This window comes from Leptodactylus fuscus, chromosome 10 (assembly GCF_031893055.1).
Source record: "Leptodactylus fuscus isolate aLepFus1 chromosome 10, aLepFus1.hap2, whole genome shotgun sequence".
NCBI classification, from domain to species: Eukaryota; Metazoa; Chordata; class Amphibia; order Anura; family Leptodactylidae; genus Leptodactylus; species Leptodactylus fuscus.
The window spans coordinates 88,761,802-88,785,518 of NC_134274.1; the positions used below are offsets into that span (position 1 = coordinate 88,761,802).

At 47.7% G+C, this 23,717-nt stretch overlaps 2 protein-coding genes across 2 annotated transcripts in view; both read left to right on the forward strand.

The window, feature by feature from the left end:
* Window positions 1-2,527, forward strand: part of CARNS1 (carnosine synthase 1) — a 28,323-nt gene extending 25,796 nt beyond the window's left edge. Inside the window, exon 10 of the mRNA XM_075257595.1 lies at window positions 122-2,527. Within this exon, the coding sequence (XP_075113696.1) occupies window positions 122-1,501 (1,380 nt within the window). The 3' untranslated portion in view covers window positions 1,502-2,527. The remainder of the gene's footprint in view (window positions 1-121) is intronic.
* A 6,089-nt stretch (window positions 2,528-8,616) lies between these two features.
* LOC142183482 (neuropeptide Y receptor type 4-2-like) lies at window positions 8,617-22,238 on the forward strand. The gene is made up of 2 exons (XM_075258586.1): window positions 8,617-8,669; window positions 20,166-22,238. Exon 2 carries the CDS (start codon window positions 20,179-20,181, stop codon window positions 21,274-21,276), a length of 1,098 nt encoding a protein of 365 aa, XP_075114687.1. The 5' UTR covers window positions 8,617-8,669; window positions 20,166-20,178; the 3' UTR covers window positions 21,277-22,238.
* Window positions 22,239-23,717: the final 1,479 nt, after the last annotated feature.

The following is a 23,717-nucleotide window of genomic DNA, read 5'->3' on the forward strand; positions in this document are numbered from 1 at the left end:
TCACTCGGCACTATTATCCCAAGTTGGAGACCTTCCCACCAGGGCCCCGTAACAGATTTTGCTTGTGGTCCCACAAGTTGTATAACTGTAGTGTAATTTCCACCGATTTCTCTCTCGACAGATCCATTTGGTGGAGTCAGACCCGGGACATTTTGCCTCATCGCTCGTCACCTCCTTCATCCATTACGATTATGATGACCGCTCTTGTGACGATGAGGAGCACGCGCAGAACATCTTGTCTATAGTCAGGGAGCGAGGCATCCATTTTTCTGGTTGCATGGCGTTTTGGGATGAGTGCACCATCCTCGCTTCTATATTGTGTCGTATGTTGGGTCTTCCTGGTGCACCCCCAAGTGCAGTGAGACTCGCCAAGCGCAAGACTCAAACCCAGTTGTGTCTCCTCAACATGACGGCTCCATCTCCACCATTTCCATACTCTGGGGCCTTCGCGGTGCCCTGCTTTCCTTTAGGTCCTGGGACAGGCGGGGTAGAGGCAGCCGAGGCAATCCTCACCTACCCATTGGTTATAAAGCCAGAATCGGGAGCAGGGGCTGTTGGGGTGAGGTTAGTCAAGGATGCAGAGGAGTGCAGAAAGTTTGTGAGAAAGATGGGGGTAGACCTCGAAGCTTGTAAGCTTGTAAAAAATGCCGAAAACTCTGTCATAGATGTAGATGGCGTCTATCATAATGAAGAAGGTTGTAAGCCAAGAATTGGGGGCGGTGGCGAGCCAGAAATGGCGTTATCTAACGGAATAAGCAGTGCTGACCTTACTGAACCGAAAAAGGTTCCAACCCAGACCCCTCCCCCGCTCCTGGCCGAGTACATCACCGGCTCTGAGCACGACGTGGATCTGGTCTTGGGTTTTAATGGGCGTCTTTTGGCGGCATACGTATCGGACAATGGGCCAACCTTACTCCCTGGTTTCACTGAAACCGCAGCAGCCCTTCCATCCCGACTTAGTCAAGAACGCCGCTGTCAGTTGGTGCAGGCCGCTTTACGTAGTTGTAAATCGCTAGGTTTGTACCCGGGGGTCTTCAATGTTGAACTCAAAATGACTGACTGCGGCCCGCGGTTGCTGGAGATCAACCCTCGAATGGGTGGATTTTATCTGCGTGATTGGATTCGCCATATCTATGGCACTGACCTAGTGCTGGTCGCCCTAACACTGTCTTGTGGTCTGGAGCCCGCGTTGCCAGAGAAGGGTGCCCAGGAAAGTGCCGTTCTCGTTGGGGTTATGTGCACTGGTGAATCCCACGAGAAGGCTTTAGCTAGCACAGCAAACCCCCAGAGGTTGTCTGAGCTGCATAACGCTGGCTACATCCGATTCAACCGTCTGGAGGGTAGTCCGGTGCACGGCCCAGATCAGGAACCGTACGGCAATGTGGCCTGTCAGGGGGAGAGCCAGAAGGGGGCCCGGGAAAGACTTCTAGGGGCTTGCTCCGTGCTTGGGCTGGATTCTCCAGGATATCCATTGAGTTATCTGACTGGAGAGTTCCAGTGAACGATATGGTCGTCCATGACGTAGGATCGGTGGGAACAAAAATATCGGAAAAGAAAAAGAACATAGTAAATGGGATCATCTTTCCTTCTGTTAATGTATTTTGCACCCATTCAAAAATTAAAAGATAGCACCCAGGTCCAAAGCGCCCCGGACACCCAATGTGGTAAAGGGGTATTTCCATCTCAATACCTTACGGCCTCTGGGACCTTCACCTGTTGGGAGGGTGAAGGTCCCCTGAGTACCTGACTACAGGGCTTGATGCATTGACTCCAATGGACAGGAGGCCACGGCCAAATAGTTCTTTAACAACCACTTAGACTTCGGTACAGGCAACCAACTCTCCATTGAGGTCAGTACAACGGGCGACTGCTGCCTATTGGTGAATGAGGATCAGGGAGCCCCATGTATCCCACAAGGTGGAAGTCCCAGGGATCACATTTTTATAGCCTATTCAATGGATGGGAAGACCCCTTTACAGCCATGAAATCTGATGTCTAAGTCTTCTTGCGGGTGTTTTGGAGAACGTACTATAACCAACAGAATATAATTGTTCTTCCTGCGGGTCTTGGCGGTGGATTCTTTTCTGGGTGTTATTTTTCATGTATTAAATGTATTTGTAATGTTTTAAATATGTTGTAAAGTGAAATCTGATCCGGAAGATCTTGGCAAATGTAGAAATCTAGAAGTTCCAGGAGACCGTGATGGCCCGTCCTTAGCATTGACCCCTGGGACCTCCAGCAATCAGCAGAATGGGGCTGGACTGTACCGGGCACAGCCATACATATGGAGGGGGCGCTGTGATGGGGTGAATTGAGCCCTATGTTAGGTGACACTTCATCGCTATTCTGTTCTGCTGGTTGGTCCCAGGACTCCCCCATTTTACATCGATGATGGACCCTGAGGATAGGTCAGCCATGGTTTTTCCTGGAAAAACTCCTTAATGACAAATTATGTAAAAAATAAAATTCTATAAATTTTTAAAAGGTCAGATCTACAAATGTACAGAATATTCTACAATAAAAGGTGGAGACAAGATTGTGTCGTGGTCGTGATGTCATCAGTCTGACGGAAGCGATAGTGAAATGTGTCATTCAGAGATGAGAAGGTACACATTTGTACAAAAATTTCGGTTTTGGGTGGACATGACATTTTTAGGTTTTGGCACAATAATTGGAGGCCAAAAGAAGGTGCTGAAAAAAACAAAACCCTCAAACCGTTCTTCGCCTCTGCCGTTGGGTTCAGGTCTTCTTTCCTAGTCGCCCCCGACATCTTCCATGTGAGATTCACCCATCAGACTGGCCTCATCAGTGACGTCATGGTGCCCACAGTAATGGTGTCATCAGACTGCCCTCATGGTGCCCACATTAATGGTGTCATCAGACTGCCCTCATGGTGCCCACAGTAATGGTGTCATCAGACTGCCCTCATGGTGCCCACAGTAATGGTGTCATCAGACTGCCCTCATGGTGCCCACAGTAATGGTGTCATCAGACTGCCCTCATGGTGCCCACATTAATGGTGTCATCAGACTGCCCTCATGGTGCCCACAGTAATGGTGTCATCAGACTGCCCTCATGGTGCCCACAGTAATGGTGTCATCAGACTGCCCTCATGGTGCCCACAGTAATGGTGTCATCAGACTGCCCTCATGGTGCCCACAGTAATGGTGTCATCAGACTGCCCTCATGGTGCCCACAGTAATGGTGTCATCAGACTGCCCTCATGGTGCCCACAGTAATGGTGTCATCAGACTGCCCTCATGGTGCCCACATTAATGGTGTCATCAGACTGCCCTCATGGTGCCCACAGTAATGGTGTCATCAGACTGCCCTCATGGTGCCCACATTAATGGTGTCATCAGACTGCCCTCATGGTGCCCACATTAATGGTGTCATCAGACTGCCCTCATGGTGCCCACATTAATGGTGTCATCAGACTGCCCTCATGGTGCCCACAGTAATGGTGTCATCAGACTGCCCTCATGGTGCCCACAGTAATGGTGTCATCAGACTGCCCTCATGGTGCCCACATTAATGGTGTCATCAGACTGCCCTCATGGTGCCCACATTAATGGTGTCATCAGACTGCCCTCATGGTGCCCACAGTAATGGTGTCATCAGACTGCCCTCATGGTGCCCACATTAATGGTTCCATCAGACTGCCCTCATGGTGCCCACAGTAATGGTGTCATCAGACTGCCCTCATGGTGCCCACATTAATGGTGTCATCAGACTGCCCTCATGGTGCCCACATTAATGGTGTCATCAGACTGCCCTCATGGTGCCCACAGTAATGGTGTCATCAGACTGCCCTCATGGTGCCCACATTAATGGTGTCATCAGACTGCCCTCATGGTGCCCACATTAATGGTGTCATCAGACTGCCCTCATGGTGCCCACATTAATGGTGTCATCAGACTGCCCTCATGGTGCCCACATTAATGGTGTCATCAGACTGCCCTCATGGTGCCCACAGTAATGGTGTCATCAGACTGCCCTCATGGTGCCCACATTAATGGTTCCATCAGACTGCCCTCATGGTGCCCACAGTAATGGTGTCATCAGACTGCCCTCATGGTGCCCACATTAATGGTGTCATCAGACTGCCCTCATGGTGCCCACAGTAATGGTGTCATCAGACTGCCCTCATGGTGCCCACATTAATGGTGTCATCAGACTGCCCTCATGGTGCCCACATTAATGGTGTCATCAGACTGCCCTCATGGTGCCCACAGTAATGGTGTCATCAGACTGCCCTCATGGTGCCCACATTAATGGTGTCATCAGACTGCCCTCATGGTGCCCACATTAATGGTGTCATCAGACTGCCCTCATGGTGCCCACATTAATGGTGTCATCAGACTGCCCTCATGGTGCCCACAGTAATGGTGTCATCAGACTGCCCTCATGGTGCCCACAGTAATGGTGTCATCAGACTGCCCTCATGGTGCCCACAGTAATGGTGTCATCAGACTGCCCTCATGGTGCCCACAGTAATGGTGTCATCAGACTGCCCTCATGGTGCCCACATTAATGGTGTCATCAGACTGCCCTCATGGTGCCCACATTAATGGTGTCATCAGACTGCCCTCATGGTGCCCACATTAATGGTGTCATCAGACTGCCCTCATGGTGCCCACATTAATGGTGTCATCAGACTGCCCTCATGGTGCCCACATTAATGGTGTCATCAGACTGCCCTCATGGTGCCCACATTAATGGTGTCATCAGACTGCCCTCATGGTGCCCACAGTAATGGTGTCATCAGACTGCCCTCATGGTGCCCACAGTAATGGTGTCATCAGACTGCCCTCATGGTGCCCACATTAATGGTGTCATCAGACTGCCCTCATGGTGCCCACATTAATGGTGTCATCAGACTGCCCTCATGGTGCCCACATTAATGGTGTCATCAGACTGCCCTCATGGTGCCCACATTAATGGTGTCATCAGACTGCCCTCATGGTGCCCACAGTAATGGTGTCATCAGACTGCCCTCATGGTGCCCACATTAATGGTGTCATCAGACTGCCCTCATGGTGCCCACAGTAATGGTGTCATCAGACTGCCCTCATGGTGCCCACAGTAATGGTGTCATCAGACTGCCCTCATGGTGCCCACATTAATGGTGTCATCAGACTGCCCTCATGGTGCCCACATTAATGGTGTCATCAGACTGCCCTCATGGTGCCCACATTAATGGTGTCATCAGACTGCCCTCATGGTGCCCACAGTAATGGTGTCATCAGACTGCCCTCATGGTGCCCACAATAATGGTGCCATCAGACTGCCCTCATGGTGCCCACATTAATGGTGCCATCAGACTGCCCTCATGGTGCCCACATTAATGGTGTCATCAGACTGCCCTCATGGTGCCCACATTAATGGTGTCATCAGACTGCCCTCATGGTGCCCACATTAATGGTGTCATCAGACTGCCCTCATGGTGCCCACAGTAATGGTGTCATCAGACTGCCCTCATGGTGCCCACATTAATGGTGCCATCAGACTGCCCTCATGGTGCCCACAGTAATGGTGTCATCAGACTGCCCTCATGGTGCCCACAGTAATGGTGTCATCAGACTGCCCTCATGGTGCCCACAATAATGGTGCCATCAGACTGCCCTCATGGTGCCCACATTAATGGTGCCATCAGACTGCCCTCATGGTGCCCACATCATAGGGATTATCTCATGAACACAAACCAGTGCGACCATCTGGATTTCATATTGACCATCAGTAGGACCTTCGGATGAACCCCATTAGTAGTGCCGAGTGGCCCCCAGTAACAATGCCATCAGGGTCGCCCCATTATTAGCACCGTCGGAGACCCCTCTGACATGTTTCGTCCCTAGTCATGGCGTATACCTATACTACACGTGATCTCCTGTATACCCCGGCCCACCAGGCATCGCCCATTACCAATGACAGTACCAAGAACATATCACATGATCAGCCCAAAGGATCGAAGATACAACCTGGTAAGTGACTGCCGACCCCCCCTTATAATGTGTGATACCGCCAGGGTCAGAGCCGCTACACCATGTGAAAGCCACGCACAGCTGCAGAGTCGTCACAATGTTCCAGCGCAGGACTAACCCTTCTCCGATGTGGCAGCGCCCTCTAGTGGCCACCACAGGAATAAGTAATAACACAAGACACGAGGCCTGATACAGAGAACGGTCCTATGTATACATATCAGAGCGGAGGGTCTTATAGAGACCGGCCATAAGATAGCACGTGGACAATGTGACACGGCTCAGTCCCACCGGCCATAGTGCCGCCACAACATGCCCCCCTTACTTGTCACTTGTCTTCCTCCCCCCTTATCTTGGCTCCTAAGGGATGTATTAACCCTTGATGTGACTGAGAGTTCCTGCCGATATTAACCCCTTCCTATATCATCTCATACATGGCAGCGAAGCTGTAAGTAATACTGAGACCTCTTGGAGGGTTCTCGTGGGAGTAACAACCCCTCTGGTAGATTGGGGAGAGCCTTACAGATCAGCTATGGCGACAATTGGGTCACCTTCTGAGTCCTGTCTCTGGGGTGAGTGAGTGGTTTCACCCAACGACTAGTTGGCCATTGGACTGGTAAGATCCAGGTGACCCTCCTGTCATTTCTCTTCTGGCCCCCAGGACTACCTGTTGGTTATGTGTAAGCCATGGTCTAGGCCAGCTCCCGGCTTATCCAGGGGTCTCCCTCCACTATGTACCACATTCTCCCGCAGGGCGAGGGACGCTTCTCACGTCCCATCTGGCGAGTAGTTCCCTCTCGCATGACCGTTTTCCCACATCTCCCTAGTGAGCGCCTTCATTACTTCCAGATTTTATAAGTCCTCTCAGCTGGACTGTCTTAAAGACACAGCGGGCCTGAGCCTGAGACGGCCATGACATTAGATTCTTCCAAGCCACCATTGACTGTCCCACCTTGGACCTTGCTCTCAGTATTGTCTCCAGCTATGGATGTGGAGGACCACACTCAGCTCAACACCGATGACCTTCTCTCTCTCGAGTCATCTCCATACCATGAGACTTTCCATATGGACGCCCCTCCACTTGCCACTTGCCACCCCCTAATACACGTTTCCTACTGATGACTTCTCCAGCTGAGGTCCGGCCATTGATACCTGAAGGGGAGCTGAGCGGCTTCACTTTACTGCCGATCTCTGTGGGGTCCTTGTGTCGGACCCCTACAGATCGGATACTGACGATCTCTCCTATGAATGGTCATCGGTCATGCTTTAGAGGGCCAATACTCGTATCACCAGCGTGAACAGAAGAGGTGACCAAGTGTTGCGTCACATTCAACCAGACTCCACATCTCTGCAGGTTACCATCAAGTCCATCTACTTGCCCTCTTCCCCCATGTTGTCTCTTCTTGGATCTCGTTGCTGACCAGTACACAAAACAATGGCCGACCACCCAGACACTTGTTCCCCCTAACTCCCGAGCATTAGCCCTGTAGACCCTCGACTTCCATTGACTCCATGATACTTCTGTTGCTTCATCCTGTTCTAAGTTCTTCTATCTCTGCCCTTGTTTAGGTCACCCCATTAACGATGTACTGACCCAATTGTGTTTCTCATGCTGTTCCTCCTCACTTGTACTCTCAGATCCTGATTCCTTTGGACCAGTATTTGCAATTCCATAGTTCCTGAGCCTGTAGACATGCGGTGTCCTGGGTCACCTAGTGTTTTTGGGAGGTTCATAGATGGTCCCATTAGGTGTCACATTGTGGGATCCTGTGGAACATACTGAGGAGCAGCTCACTGGAACCCTCACCACTGTATAGTACTAGTCTTACCTGCGGAGGGGGTGGGGGCTGAATGAGTTGGGGTCAGTATTCAGGGAAGGCGCTAAAGTGGGTGGGATAAGCTAGACTCACACGGGGGAGAGGGGGTGGGGTATCAAATTTTTGCAATCATTTCTGTAACCCCTCCCCATCATAGACATGTTTTTATCAGGGCTCCTTTTTTTGCAGGACGGATTGTACTTGTAATGGGGCCGTTCAATATTCTGGACAATCTATGACGTGAAATTAAGGAAAAACTGCATTTGCACCATTTTCGTGAGGGTTTTCTTTTCCGCCTTCCGCGGGTCGGTACGAATATGCAAATTTAGATTGTTTTTGTTTTAGCACCATGACAAAAATCCAAAACTTTTAAAAATAGAAAAAATTCTTTGAGAAACTTTTTTAGATTTCTTAGAAATTTCCTGCACAGCCCAATGTGAATCGTGTCATAGCGGAGCGCCCGTACGTGGAGGGAAGCGCAATTGTCTGGGATGACGTTTGGAGCAGGGACGCAGAGGGTTAACCTGCGGCTGGTCCGCGCTGGTGTTTGTCTTGCACTTTCTATAGAATATTCTATACCTTCATCCTGTGGATCGATAATATGGATGCACCTGCTCGGAAATCCGGGAGAGGTACAGCCTGTCACCCACGCACAGGACAGCGAGCCTGAATACTTGTACACAGCATGTATAGCATATAGCCTGCGGCTCTCCACCAACAGAGAGAGCTGTGGGACTGCAGAGCGGAGGATGAGGGTGGTAGTGGCCCCAGATCTACGCCCACATCTACTGTATAAACAAACACACAAGCAGGGAGTCAGCAGTCTGACAGCACTCGGCACAACCACACAGAGTCCCGGAGTCCCTGCTATAAGGTAAGGACTGTGTGAGACGGGTACCTGTCAGGTGTACGGAGGGGGGTGCAGGTGTACAGAGAGGGGTGCAGGAGTACAGAGGGGGGTGCAGGTGTACAGAGAGGGGTGCAGGTGTACAGAGGGGAGCGCAGGAGTACAGAGGGGGGTGCAGGAGTACAGAGGGGGGTGCAGGAGTACAGAGGGGGGTGCAGGTGTACAGAGAGGGGTGCAGGTGTACAGAGGGGAGCGCAGGAGTACAGAGGGGAGCGCAGGAGTACAGAGGGGGGCGCAGGAGTACAGCGGGGGGCGCAGGAGTACAGAGGGGAGCGCAGGAGTACAGAGGGGAGCGCAGGTGTACAGAGGGGAGCGCAGGTGAACAGAAGGGGTGCAGGTGTACAGAGAGGGGTGCAGGTGTACAGAGGGGAGCGCAGGAGTACAGAGGGGAGCGCAGGAGTACAGAGGGGGGTGCAGGAGTACAGAGGGGGGCGCAGGAGTACAGAGGGGGGCGCAGGAGTACAGCGGGGGGCGCAGGAGTACAGAGGGGAGCGCAGGAGTACAGAGGGGAGCGCAGGTGTACAGAGGGGAGCGCAGGTGAACAGAAGGGGTGCAGGTGTACAGAGAGGGGTGCAGGTGTACAGAGGGGAGCGCAGGAGTACAGAGGGGAGCGCAGGAGTACAGAGGGGAGCGCAGGAGTACAGAGGGGGGCACAGGTGTACAGCGGGGGGCGCAGGAGTACAGAGGGGAGCGCAGGTGTACAGAGGAGGCCGCAGGTGAACAGAGGGGAGCGCAGGTGAACAGAAGGGGTGCAGGTGTACAGAGAGGGGTGCAGGAGTACAGAGGGGAGCGCAGGAGTACAGAGGGGGGCGCAGGTGTACAGCGGGGGGCGCAGGAGTACAGAGGGGAGCGCAGGTGTACAGAGGAGGCCGCAGGTGAACAGAAGGGGTGCAGGTGTACAGAGGAGAGCACAGGTGTACAGAGGGGAGCGCAGGAGTACAGAGGGGAGCGCAGGAGTACAGAGGGGAGTACAGGAGTACAGATGGGGCGCAGGTGTACAGAGAGGGGTGCAGGTGTACAGAGGAGGGCACAGGTGTACAGAGGGGGGTGCAGGTGTACAGAGGAGAACGCAGAAGTACAGAGGGGAGCGCAGGTGCACTACCAGAAAATCAGAACTATCTGTTTATGCCACATTAATAGAATGATGTAGATCTGACTATAAGGCATATGTCACTTGTTACCAGCAGGTAATTGGTGAACCAAAATATAATCTGTTAATATCTATCTATCTATCTATCTATCTATCTATCTATCTCCTATCTATCTATCTATCTATCTATCTATCTATCTATCTATCTATCTCCTATCTATCTATCTATCTATCTATCTATCTATCTCCTATCTATCTATCTTCTATCTATCTATCTATCTATCTATCTATCTATCTATCTATCTATCTCCTATCTATCTATCTATCTATCTCCTATCTATCTATCTATCTATCTCCTATCTATCTATCTATCTCCTATCTATCTATCTTCTATCTATCTATCTATCTATCTATCTATCTATCTCCTATCTATCTATCTATCTATCTATCTATCTATCTATCTCCTATCTATCTATCTATCTATCTATCTATCTATCTATCTATCTATCTCCTATCTATCTATCTATCTATCTATCTCCTATCTATCTATCTTCTATCTATCTATCTATCTATCTATCTATCTATCTATCTCCTATCTATCTATCTATCTATCTATCTATCTATCTATCTATCTCCTATCTATCTATCTATCTATCTATCTATCTCCTATCTATCTATCTATCTATCTATCTATCTATCTATCTCCTATCTATCTATCTTCTATCTATCTATCTATCTATCTATCTATCTCCTATCTATCTATCTATCTATCTATCTATCTATCTCCTATCTATCTATCTATCTATCTATCTATCTATCTATCTCCTATCTATCTATCTATCTATCTATCTATCTATCTATCTATCTATCTATCTCCTATCTATCTATCTTCTATCTATCTATCTATCTATCTATCTATCTCCTATCTATCTATCTATCTATCTATCTATCTATCTATCTATCTATCTCCTATCTATCTATCTATCTATCTATCTATCTCCTATCTATCTATCTATCTATCTATCTATCTATCTCCTATCTATCTATCTCCTATCTATCTATCTATCTATCTATCTATCTCCTATCTATCTATCTATCTATCTATCTCCTATCTATCTATCTATCTATCTATCTATCTATCTCCTATCTATCTATCTATCTATCTATCTATCTATCTATCTATCTATCTATCTCCTATCTATCTATCTATCTATCTATCTATCTATCTCCTATCTATCTATCTATCTATCTATCTATCTATCTATCTATCTATCTCCTATCTATCTATCTATCTATCTATCTATCTATCTATCTATCTATCTCCTATCTATCTATCTATCTATCTATCTATCTCCTATCTATCTATCTTCTATCTATCTATCTATCTATCTATCTATCTATCTCCTATCTATCTATCTATCTATCTATCTATCTCCTATCTATCTATCTATCTATCTATCTATCTATCTCCTATCTATCTATCTATCTATCTATCTATCTATCTATCTATCTATCTATCTCCTATCTATCTATCTTCTATCTATCTATCTATCTATCTATCTATCTATCTATCTCCTATCTATCTATCTATCTATCTATCTATCTCCTATCTATCTATCTATCTATCTATCTCCTATCTATCTATCTATCTATCTATCTATCTATCTATCTCCTATCTATCTATCTCCTATCTATCTATCTATCTATCTATCTATCTATCTATCTATCTATCTCCTATCTATCTATCTATCTATCTCCTATCTATCTATCTATCTATCTATCTATCTATCTATCTCCTATCTATCTATCTATCTATCTATCTATCTATCTATCTATCTCCTATCTATCTATCTATCTATCTATCTCCTATCTATCTATCTATCTATCTATCTATCTATCTCCTATCTATCTATCTATCTATCTATCTATCTATCTATCTATCTCCTATCTATCTATCTATCTATCTATCTCCTATCTATCTATCTATCTATCTATCTATCTATCTATCTATCTATCTATCTATCTACTATCCCTGGTATCCATCACACCTAGGAGGATACCAGGGAATGCCCAGAAATCATAGGGATCCATCACACCTAGGAGGATACCAGGGAGTGCACAGAAATCATAGGGATCCATCACACCTATGAGGATACCAGGGAGTACACAGAAATCATAGGGATCCATCACACCTAGGAGGATACCAGGGAGTACACAGAAATCATAGGGATCCATCACACCTAGGAGGATACCAGAGAGTGCCCAGAAATCATAGGGATCCATCACACCTAGGAGGATACCAGGGAATGCCCAGAAATCATAGGGATCCATCACACCTAGGAGGATACCAGAGAGTACACAGAAATCATAGGGATCAATCACACCTAGGAGGATACCAGGGAATGCCCAGAAATCATAGGGATCCATCACACCTAGGAGGATACCGGGGAATGCCCAGAAATCATAGGGATCCATCACACCTAGGAGGATACCGGGGAATGCACAGAAATCATAGGGATCAATCACACCTAGGAGGATACCAGGGAGTACACAGAAATCATAGGGATCCATCACACCTAGGAGGATACCAGGGAATGCCCAGAAATCATAGGGATCCATCACACCTAGGAGGATACCAGGGAGTACAGAAATCATAGGGATTCATCACACCTAGGAGGATACCAGGGAGTACAGAAATCATAGGGATTCATCACACCTAGGAGGATACCAGGGAGTACAGAAATCATAGGGATCCATCACACCTAGGAGGATACCAGGGAGTACAGAAATCATAGGGATTCATCACACCTAGGAGGATACCAGGGAGTACAGAAATCATAGGGATTCATCACACCTAGGAGGATACCAGGGAGTACAGAAATCATAGGGATTCATCACACCTAGGAGGATACCAGGGTGTACAGAAATCATAGGGATCCATCACACCTAGGAGGATACCAGGGAATGCCCAGAAATCATAGGGATCCATCACACCTAGGAGGATACCGGGGAATGCACAGAAATCATAGGGATCCATCACATCTAGGAGGATACCGGGGAATGCACAGAAATCATAGGGATCCATCACATCTAGGAGGATACCGGGGAATGCACAGAAATCATAGGGATCCATCACACCTAGGAGGATACCAGGGAGTGCACAGAAATCATAGGGATCCATCACATCTAGGAGGATACCGGGGAATGCACAGAAATCATAGGGATCCATCACATCTAGGAGGATACCAGGGAGTACAGAAATCATAGGGATCCATCACACCTAGGAGGATACCAGGAAGTACAGAAATCATAGGGATCCATCACACCTAGGAGGATACCAGAGAGTGCACAGAAATCATAGGGATCCATCACACCTAGGAGGATACCAGGGAGTACAGAAATCATAGGGATCCATCACACCTAGGAGGATACCAGGGAATGCCCAGAAATCATAGGGATCCATCACACCTAGGAGGATACCAGGGAGTACAGAAATCATAGGGATCCATCACACCTAAGAGGATACCAGGGAATACAGAAATCATAGGGATCAATCACACCTAGGAGGATACCAGGGAGTACAGAAATCATAGTGATCCATCACACCTAAGAGGATACCAGGGAGTACAGAAATCATAGGGATCCATCACACCTAGGAGGATACCAGGGAATGCCCAGAAATCATAGGGATCCATCACACCTAGGAGGATACCAGGGAGTGCACAGAAATCATAGGGATCCATCACACCTAGGAGGATACCAGAGAGTGCACAGAAATCATAGGGATCCATCACACCTAGGAGGATACCAGGGAGTACAGAAATCATAGGGATCCATCACACCTAGGAGGATACCAGGGAGTACAGAAATCATAGGGATCCATCACACCTAGGAGGATACCAGGGAGTACAGAAATCATAGGGATCCATCACACCTAGGAGGATACCAGAGAGTACAGAAATCATAGGGATCCATCACACCTAGGAGGATACCAGGGAGTACAGAAATCATAGGGATCCATCACACCTAGGAGGATACCAGGGAGTACACAGAAATCATAGGGATCCATCACACCTAGGAGGATACCAGGGAGTACAGAAATCATAGGGATCCATCACACCTAGGAGGATACCAGGGAGTGCACAGAAATCATAGGGATCCATCACACCTAGGAGGATACCAGGGAGTACACAGAAATCATAGGGATCCATCACACCTAGGAGGATACCAGGGAGTGCACAGAAATCATAGGGATCCATCACACCTAGGAGGATACCAGGGAGTACACAGAAATCATAGGGATCCATCACACCTAGGAGGATACCAGGGAGTACAGAAATCATAGGGATCCATCACACCTAGGAGGATACCAGGGAGTGCACAGAAATCATAGGGATCCATCACACCTAGGAGGATACCAGGGAGATCACAGAAATCATAGGGATCCATCACATCTAGGAGGATACCAGGGAGTACATAAATCATAGGGATCCATCACATCTAGGAGGATACCAGGGAGTACAGAAATCATAGGGATCCATCACACCTAGGAGGATACCAGGGAGTGCACAGAAATCATAGGGATCCATCACACCTAGGAGGATACCGGGGAATGCACAGAAATCATAGGGATCCATCACACCTAGGAGGATACCAGGGAGTACACAGAAATCATAGGGATCCATCACACCTAGGAGGATATCAGGGAGTACAGAAATCATAGGGATCCATCACACCTAGGAGGATACCAGGGAGTACACAGAAATCATAGGGATCCATCACACCTAGGAGGATACCAGGGAGTGCACAGAAATCATAGGGATCCATCACACCTAGGAGGATACCAGGGAGTACAGAAATCATAGGGATCCATCACACCTAGGAGGATACCAGGGAGTGCACAGAAATCATAGGGATCCATCACACCTAGGAGGATACCAGAGAGTGCACAGAAATCATAGGGATCCATCACACCTAGGAGGATACCAGGGAATGCCCAGAAATCATAAAGATCCATCACACCTAGGAGGATACCAGGGAATGCCCAGAAATCATAGGGATCCATCACACCTAGGAGGATACCAGGGAGTACAGAAATCATAGGGATCCATCACACCTAGGAGGATACCAGGGAATGCCCAGAAATCATAGGGATCCATCACACCTAGGAGGATACCAGGGAGTGCACAGAAATCATAGGGATCCATCACACCTAGGAGGATACCGGGGAATGCACAGAAATCATAGGGATCCATCACACCTAGGAGGATACCAGGGAGTACAGAAATCATAGGGATTCATCACACCTAGGAGGATACTAGGGAGTGCACAGAAATCATAGGGATCCATCACACCTACGAGGATACCAGAGAGTACAGAAATCATAGGGATCCATCACACCTAGGAGGATACCAGGGAGTGCACAGAAATCACAGGGATCCATCACACCTAGGAGGATACCAGGGAGTGCACAGAAATCATAGGGATCCATCACACCTAGGAGGATACCAGAGAGTACAGAAATCATAGGGATCCATCACACCTAGGAGGATACCAGGGAGTACAGAAATCATAGTGATCCATCACACCTAGGAGGATACCAGAGAGTGCACAGAAATCATAGGGATCCATCACACCTAGGAGGATACCAGGGAGTGCACAGAAATCATAGGGATCCATCACACCTAGGAGGATACCAGGGAGTACAGAAATCATAGTGATCCATCACACCTAGGAGGATACCAGAGAGTGCACAGAAATCATAGGGATCCATCACACCTAGGAGGATTCCAGGGAATGCACAGAAATCATAGGGATCCATCACACCTAGGAGGATACCAGGGAGTACAGAAATCATAGGGATCCATCACACCCAGGAGGATACCAGAGAGTGCACAGAAATCATAGGGATCCATCACACCTAGGAGGATACCAGAGAGTGCACAGAAATCATAGGGATCCATCACACCTAGGAGGATACCAGGGAATGCCCAGAAATCATAGGGATCCATCACACCTATGAGGATACCAGGGAGTACAGAAATCACAGGGATCCTTCACACCTAGGAGGATACCAGGGAGTACAGAAATCATAGGGATCCATCACACCTAGGAGGATACAGGGAGTGCACAGAAATCATAGGGATCCATCACACCTAGGAGGATACCAGGGAGTGCACATAAATCATAGGGATCCATCACACCTAGGAGGATACAGGGAGTGCACAGAAATCATAGGGATCCATCACACCTAGGAGGATACAGGGAGTGCACAGAAATCATAGGGATCCATCACACCTAGGAGGATACAGGGAGTGCACATAAATCATAGGGATCCATCACACCTAGGAGGATACAGGGAGTGCACAGAAATCATAGGGATCCATCACACCTAGGAGGATACAGGGAGTGCACATAAATCATAGGGATCCATCACACCTAGGAGGATACCAGGGAGTACACAGAAATCATAGGGATCCATCACACCTAGGAGGATACCAGGGAGTGCACAGAAATCATAGGGATCCATCACACCTAGGAGGATACCAGGGAATGCCCAGAAATCATAGGGATCCTTCACACCTAGGAGGATACCGGGGAATGCACAGAAATCATAGGGATCCATCACACTAGGAGGATACCAGGGAGATCACAGAAATCATAGGGATCCTTCACACCTAGGAGTATACCAGGGAGAGAACAGACATCATAGGGATCCATCACACCTAGGAGGATACCAGAGAGTGCACAGAAATCATAGGGATCCATCACACTTAGGAGGATACCAGGGAGTACAGAAATCATAGGGATCCATCACATCTAGGAGGATACCAGGGAGTACAGAAATCATAGGGATCCATCACACCTAGGAGGATACCAGGGAGTACAGAAATCATAGGGATCCATCACACCTAGGAGGATACCAGGGAGATCACAGAAATCACAGGGATCCATCACACCTAGGAGGATACCAGGGAGTACAGAAATCATAGGGATCCATCACACCTAGGAGGATACCAGGGAGATCACAGAAATCACAGGGATCCATCACACCTAGGAGGATACCAGAGAGTGCCCAGAAATCACAGGGATCCATCACACCTAGGAGGATACCAGGGAGTGCACAGAAATCATAGGGATCCATCACACTAGGAGGATATCAGGGAGTACAGAAATCATAGGGATCCATCACACCTAGGAGGATACAGGGAGTGCACAGAAATCATAGGGATCCATCACACCTAAGAGGATTCCAGAGAGTACAGTAATCATAGGGATCCATCACACCTAGGAGGATACCAGGGAATGCCCAGAAATCATAGGGATCCATCACACCTAGGAGGATACCGGGGAATGCACAGAAATCATAGGGATCCATCACACCTAGGAGGATACCAGGGAGATCACAGAAATCATAGGGATCCTTCACACCTAGGAGGATACCGGGGAATGCACAGAAATCATAGGGATCCATCACACCTAGGAGGATACCGGGGAATGCACAGAAATCATAGGGATCCATCACACCTAGGAGGATACCAGGGAGTACACAGAAATCATAGGGATCCATCACACCTAGGAGGATACCAGGGAGTGCACAGAAATCATAGGGATCCATCACACCTAGGAGGATACCAGGGAGTACAGAAATCATAGGGATCCATCACACCTAGGAGGATACCAGGGAGTACAGAAATCATAGGGATCCATCACACCTAGGAGGATACCAGGGAGTACACAGAAATCATAGTGATCCATCACACCTAGGAGGATACCAGGGAGTGCACAGAAATCATAGGGATCCATCACACCTAGGAGGATACCAGGGAGTACACAGAAATCATAGGGATCCATCACACCTAGGAGGATACCAGGGAGTACAGAAATCATAGGGATCCATCACACCTAGGAGGATACCAGGGAGTACAGAAATCATAGGGATCCATCACACCTAGGAGGATACCAGGGAGTGCACAGAAATCATAGGGATCCATCACACCTAGGAGGATACCAGAGAGTACAGAAATCATAGGGATCCATCACACCTAGGAGGATACCAGGGAATGCCCAGAAATCATAGGGATCCATCACACCTAGGAGGATACCGGGGAATGCACAGAAATCATAGGGATCCATCACACCTAGGAGGATACCAGGGAGTACAGAAATCATAGGGATCCATCACACCTAGGAGGATACCGGGGAATGCACAGAAATCATAGGGATCCATCACACCTAGGAGGATACCAGAGAGTACAGAAATCATAGGGATTCATCACACCTAGGAGGATACCAGGGAGTACACAGAAATCATAGGGATCCATCACACCTAGGAGGATACCAGGGAGTACACAGAAATCATAGGGATCCATCACACCTAGGAGGATACCAGGGAGTACAGAAATCATAGGGATCCATCACACCTAGGAGGATACCAGAGAGTACACAGAAATCATAGGGATCCATCACACCTAGGAGGATACCAGGGAGTACACAGAAATCATAGGGATCCATCACACCTAGGAGGATACCAGGGAGTACAGAAATCATAGGGATCCATCACACCTAGGAGGATACCAGGGAGTACAGAAATCATAGGGATCCATCACATCTAGGAGGATACCAGGGAGTACAGATTATGTATGTCAGTTATGTATGTCAGTATTATGTGGGCTGTTTAGGACAGTATTATAGGAGTTGTGTATGTCAGTATTATGTTGGGTCTTTATGTAAGTATTGTGTGGGCTCATTTCGACATTTTTATATGGTTGTGTATGTCAGTATTATGTGGGGTCTTTATGACAGTACTACATGGGTTGTGTATGTCAGTATTATGTTGGTTCTTTATGACAGTATTACATGGGTTGTGTATTTCAGTATTATGTTGGGTCTTTATGACAGTATTACATGGGTTGTGTATGTCAGTATTATGTTGGGTCTTTACGACATTACTATATGGGTTCTTTATGTCAGTATTATGTGGGGTCGTTACAACAGTATTACATGGGTTGTGTATGTCAGTATTATATGGGATGTGTAAGTATTATGTGGGCTCATTACGACATTATTATATGGGTTGTGTATGTCAGTTTTATATGGTTGTGTATGTCAGTATCATGTGGGGTCTTTACGACATTATTATATGGGTTGTGTATGGCAGATCTATAAGGCTGTGTATGGTTATGACAGTATAAATATTGGTGCCAAATTCTTCTCTGGGCCCCCAGATCTTCTGCTGCGCCCCTGAGCGATTGTCTTCTTGTCGGTGATGTATGGTTGTATTCTACCTTAGTTTTGTGAGGGCTTCACAATATTTATCCCAGTTCTGAATGTTCCAGAAGAAGATGCGTCTGCTAATAGTCTGAGTACATTGGATGATGGGATGAGTCACGCACATGACACACAGGATTGTGTTTTCACATGCGACCAGTGCGGTGTAATCTACGAGCTTGTACTGAACGCCTGGGAACATGTCCGACACGATGATAACAGAACAACACAATTAATACGGCACATTACAGTGTCAACAATCAATTTAGATGTATTACTCAATGGCTGATAGCCGAGGGATGGCGGGAAGGAAACCCTGGCAGACGCCCATCGCCATCACACATGGCCAGACCGCGCTATCACCGGCCTGTAGGAAAGTACACAGAGATGGATCTGATACCGCTAGGACTGGATAGACATCTGCTCAGGGCTAAGTCAACACAGGAGCGTAGGCCGCCATTCATAATACCTTGTACCATGAGATATGTATTAGGTCGGGGGTATAAAGATAATAAACATTATAGTATTCCACTTATCTGTCTCCAAGATGCCTTCACGTAAATATCCGAGGGTTTGGTCAGACCTCTTCTCTTATACAGGTTTGAGGGGTCAAGTGGGTCCTAGACTATGAAGGTCATCACAACGGTGGGACACATCTACAAGGGCTGCTCCATTTGACGGGAAGGCCTTTATTTTCTCCAAGATTCCTTCACAGTTTTGGACTTTCTGTGGATTTTGGACTGTAGACATGGACGTCAATGACACAGGGTACGGCAACGTTACCCCGGTAGATTTCTTTAGAATGGATGAGGTGATGGCGGGCGGGGTTGACCTATCCATAACTATGTCTACAACCAAGGTGTCACAGAAAATGGCCCAAATCTCATGTGTGATTGATGTCAGACACCTGATGGATTGCTTTATAGTAAGTGTATCAGGTCCCATTGGCGTAATGAATCCAGAAACTAGGAACGTGCTCAGGATCAATATTGTGGAGTTGGGTTTCGGGGAGGAATATCATGGTGGACGCTGCTCACTATAGATGAATATCAGACGGGACTTTCTTATCTCCATACTAAGACATTGTCTTCTATTCTTCACAGTCCTCCAGACAAGATGAACCACACAGGATTTTTCGACACGTCCTCTACGGCTCTGCTGTATCAGAATCAGGTCATGAATCACTGCAGACACTCGGCAGACATAACTCCGTTCCTTGGGACTTCGTACAGTCTGTTGATATTCTTCTGTTTGCTTGGAAACAGCTCTCTGATCTATGTCATCTGTCGGAGGAAGGAGAAGGGGAACGTCACTCACATTCTCATCGCCAACCTGGCCTTCTCAGATATACTGGTTGGGATTTTTTGTTTGCCTTTCACGGTGGTCTACACCATTATGGATTACTGGGTGTTTGGTCAGTGCTTGTGTAAGATCACCAATTTTATTGGCTGTGCCTCGGTCACCGTCTCCGTCATGATCTTAGTTATAATTGCCTTGGAGAGACACCAACTTATTCTACACCCAACTGGTTGGAAACCCAATGTCCCTCAAGCCTACATAGCCGTCCTACTCATCTGGGGTCTGGCCTCTCTTCTGGCCTTGCCATTGGTCTACGCTGTAGATCTAAAGGATGGACCACACAAAAATATCTCAAAGGAACTAGACTTCCTTAAGGTATGTGCCGAGTACTGGACCTCCAGCCAACAGCGCATGGCCTACACCGTGACTCTACTACTACTACAATATGTTATACCGCTCTGCTTTATATTCTGCTGCTACCTTCGGATATCCATTCATCTGCACCGTAGAGAAGGTCTCTTTGGGAGAAGTTACCAACATATGAGAAGGGTGAACCTTATGTTGGCGTCGATGATTGGGGCATTTGCGGTATGCTACCTGCCACTTCAGATTTTTAACATAATTGTGGAGTGGAACCACCAGCTGATTTCTGTTTGCTACCATAACCTTATCTTCTCATTGTGTCACCTGCTCGCCATGATCTCCACCTGCATTAACCCCATCATCTATGGCCTGCTCAACAGCAACGTCAAGCAAGAGGTCAAAATCTTGGTCCAGCGATGCACAGGCCAGAGAAAGAAGGGACCGGATATATTGGACGAAACTGAAAAGCATCCTTTATCCATCAAACACTCTACCATGAGCACCATTTTGCCAGGGTCACCAAATACAGAACCTGCAGAGGTTGCATTTTGAAAGAACAAGATGGGTCACCAATTCTCGTAAGGACTTACCAACGGAGCACAAGATCAATAGCAGACTTGTGTTTATTGTCGTGTAAAATCTACTTCAAAATCAAGGTCATACATACTGGAGAGGCGGGCCATGCGGATGGTCTTGAAGAAAGGGCGTCCAGTCTTGGTTGGTTCCATCCACATGGCTACTGATTGGTGAAAACCCGTGGGAGATGGGCCTCATTGACAAACTTGTTCTTGACCAAGGGGTCACTTATTGGCCTAAGGTTCATATAGAACGTGGAAAACGCAAACACCAGAACCCATCTCTTTTTGACCATACCATGGAACCTTCTCTTTGATGTACACCACTATGCTAAATCCACAAATGTCATAGCGTCAGAGAGGTGGTTTGTACAATGGAGCCTTGACGGACCTTCTCCGCCAGTACGTTCACTGAAGAAGGCCAAATCTTCCAGTAATCTGCTTATTGCTTATATGACTCTGGTCAGTGTCTCCGAGATTTTGTGAAGGTCAATGAAACCTGCTCAAGATCTCCACCGCATACTGAGAATTGTCCTCACGATAAGTGGAGATTACTGAAGTTTTCTTTCACCAGGTGTGAAGACAAATATTTGAAGATTTTCCATTGAGCTATGGGAATGTAAAGACGCGGAACGTCAATAATATTTGTAGAGCGCTAAACCACCAGGGACAATATGGACATTCCACGTTGTACGGTTTGTAGGCAGGTTTAGGTGACAAGTACAACATATTGTGTGTTTACACTTCATATTTATAGGACTTTTTCTTCGTTGTATCATTTGTGATGAGATGGAAGTTTCACGACACTTAGAAGTAACTCTCAGAAAGATCAGTCAGTCCAAGGACTCGTGTAGGACCAAGGCAGTAGGAACGTCGTCACATGGTGTCAGTGGGTTTATTATGAAGTCGTTAGCTCAGAATTGTTCTTCTTCACCCATACAGCCTTGCCCTATAGGACATCAGACTGGTCATCTCTGCTACAGAATTGCCTTTTTTCCTTCCATCCACCCATATTAAAAGTTTTCACCAAAATCCACCTTCGGTTTCTTGTCTCATATCTTTCGTGTACACAATTTACATCTATACCGAACCATGTAATACTGGTAGCCATGGACAACACATTGGTGCACAATATGGGCCATACCATTACTGGTGGGTACAACTCTGAGAACAATATGGCGAGGACACGTTCACTTTGTTACACTTGCTGTTGGCTTTGATGCATTGTTCCGATCTCTCACGTTGCGTTACATGACATGACAATAGACGGCTCCTGAGGCTATTCTGTTTGCATTGTGTTTCTATATATGGGAATGGGTCATCTCCAACTGTTCTCAGCCATGGGAAGGGTCCCTGAGTTACTGAATTCATTTACCATGTCCTTAGCGGCGTCTATGAAGCTTTATAAATTGTCTCCAGCTGAAGTTCACATACTAGGACTGTTTACACGATGGAGGTCAAGCTGGCCGATCTCATGACAGCGCCATTCTGACTAGAAAGAGGAAGTTCTAGATAAGTAAACATGAAGTAGTATTTTTAGTGCCGGCCATAAAGAAGGAATTATCTGGATTAGACAAAGATATCTAACTGAAAGTGATCCTTGGAATTATATAGAGGCCATGAAAAACAACGTCCCAAAGACCTCCATTACTTAGAGGCCTTTACCACACAGAGGCCTTCACCACCCAGAGGCCTTCACCACCTAGAGGCCTTCACCACCCAGAGGCCTTCACCACCCAGAAGCCTTCACCACCTAGAGGCCTTCACCACCCAGAGGCCTTCACCACCAGAGGCCTTCACCACCCAGAAGCCTTCACCACCTAGAGGCCTTCACCACCCAGAGGCCTTCACCACCAGAGGCCTTCACCACCCAGAGGCCTTCACCACCTAGAGGCCTTCACCACCCAGAGGCCTTCACCACCAGAGGCCTTCACCACCCAGAAGCCTTCACCACCTAGAGGCCTTCACCACCCAGAGGCCTTCACCACCCAGAGGCCTTCACCACCTAGAGGCCTTCACCACCCAGAGGCCTTCACCACCAGAGGCCTTCACCACCCAGAAGCCTTCACCACCTAGAGGCCTTCACCACCCAGAGGCCTTCACCACCCAGAGGCCTTCACCACCTAGAGGCCTTTACCACCCAGAAGCCTTCACCACCCAGAAGCCTTCACCACCCAGAGGCCTTCACCACCAGAGGCCTTCACCACCCAGAAGCCTTCACCACCTAGAGGCCTTCACCACCTAGAGGCCTTCACCACCCAGAGGCCTTCACCACCCAGAGGCCTTCACCACCCAGAGGCCTTCACCACCCAGAGGCCTTTACCACCCAGAGGCTTCCACCACCTTGAGGCCTTTACCACCCAGAGGCCTTTACCACCCAGAGGCTTCCACCACCCAGAGGCCTCCACCACTCAGAGG

Bases quoted from the DNA above. Each gene is read 5' to 3' on its own strand.
- LOC142183482 (XM_075258586.1), top strand. From the start codon at position 20,179: ATGAACCACACAGGATTTTTCGACACGTCCTCTACGGCTCTGCTGTAT.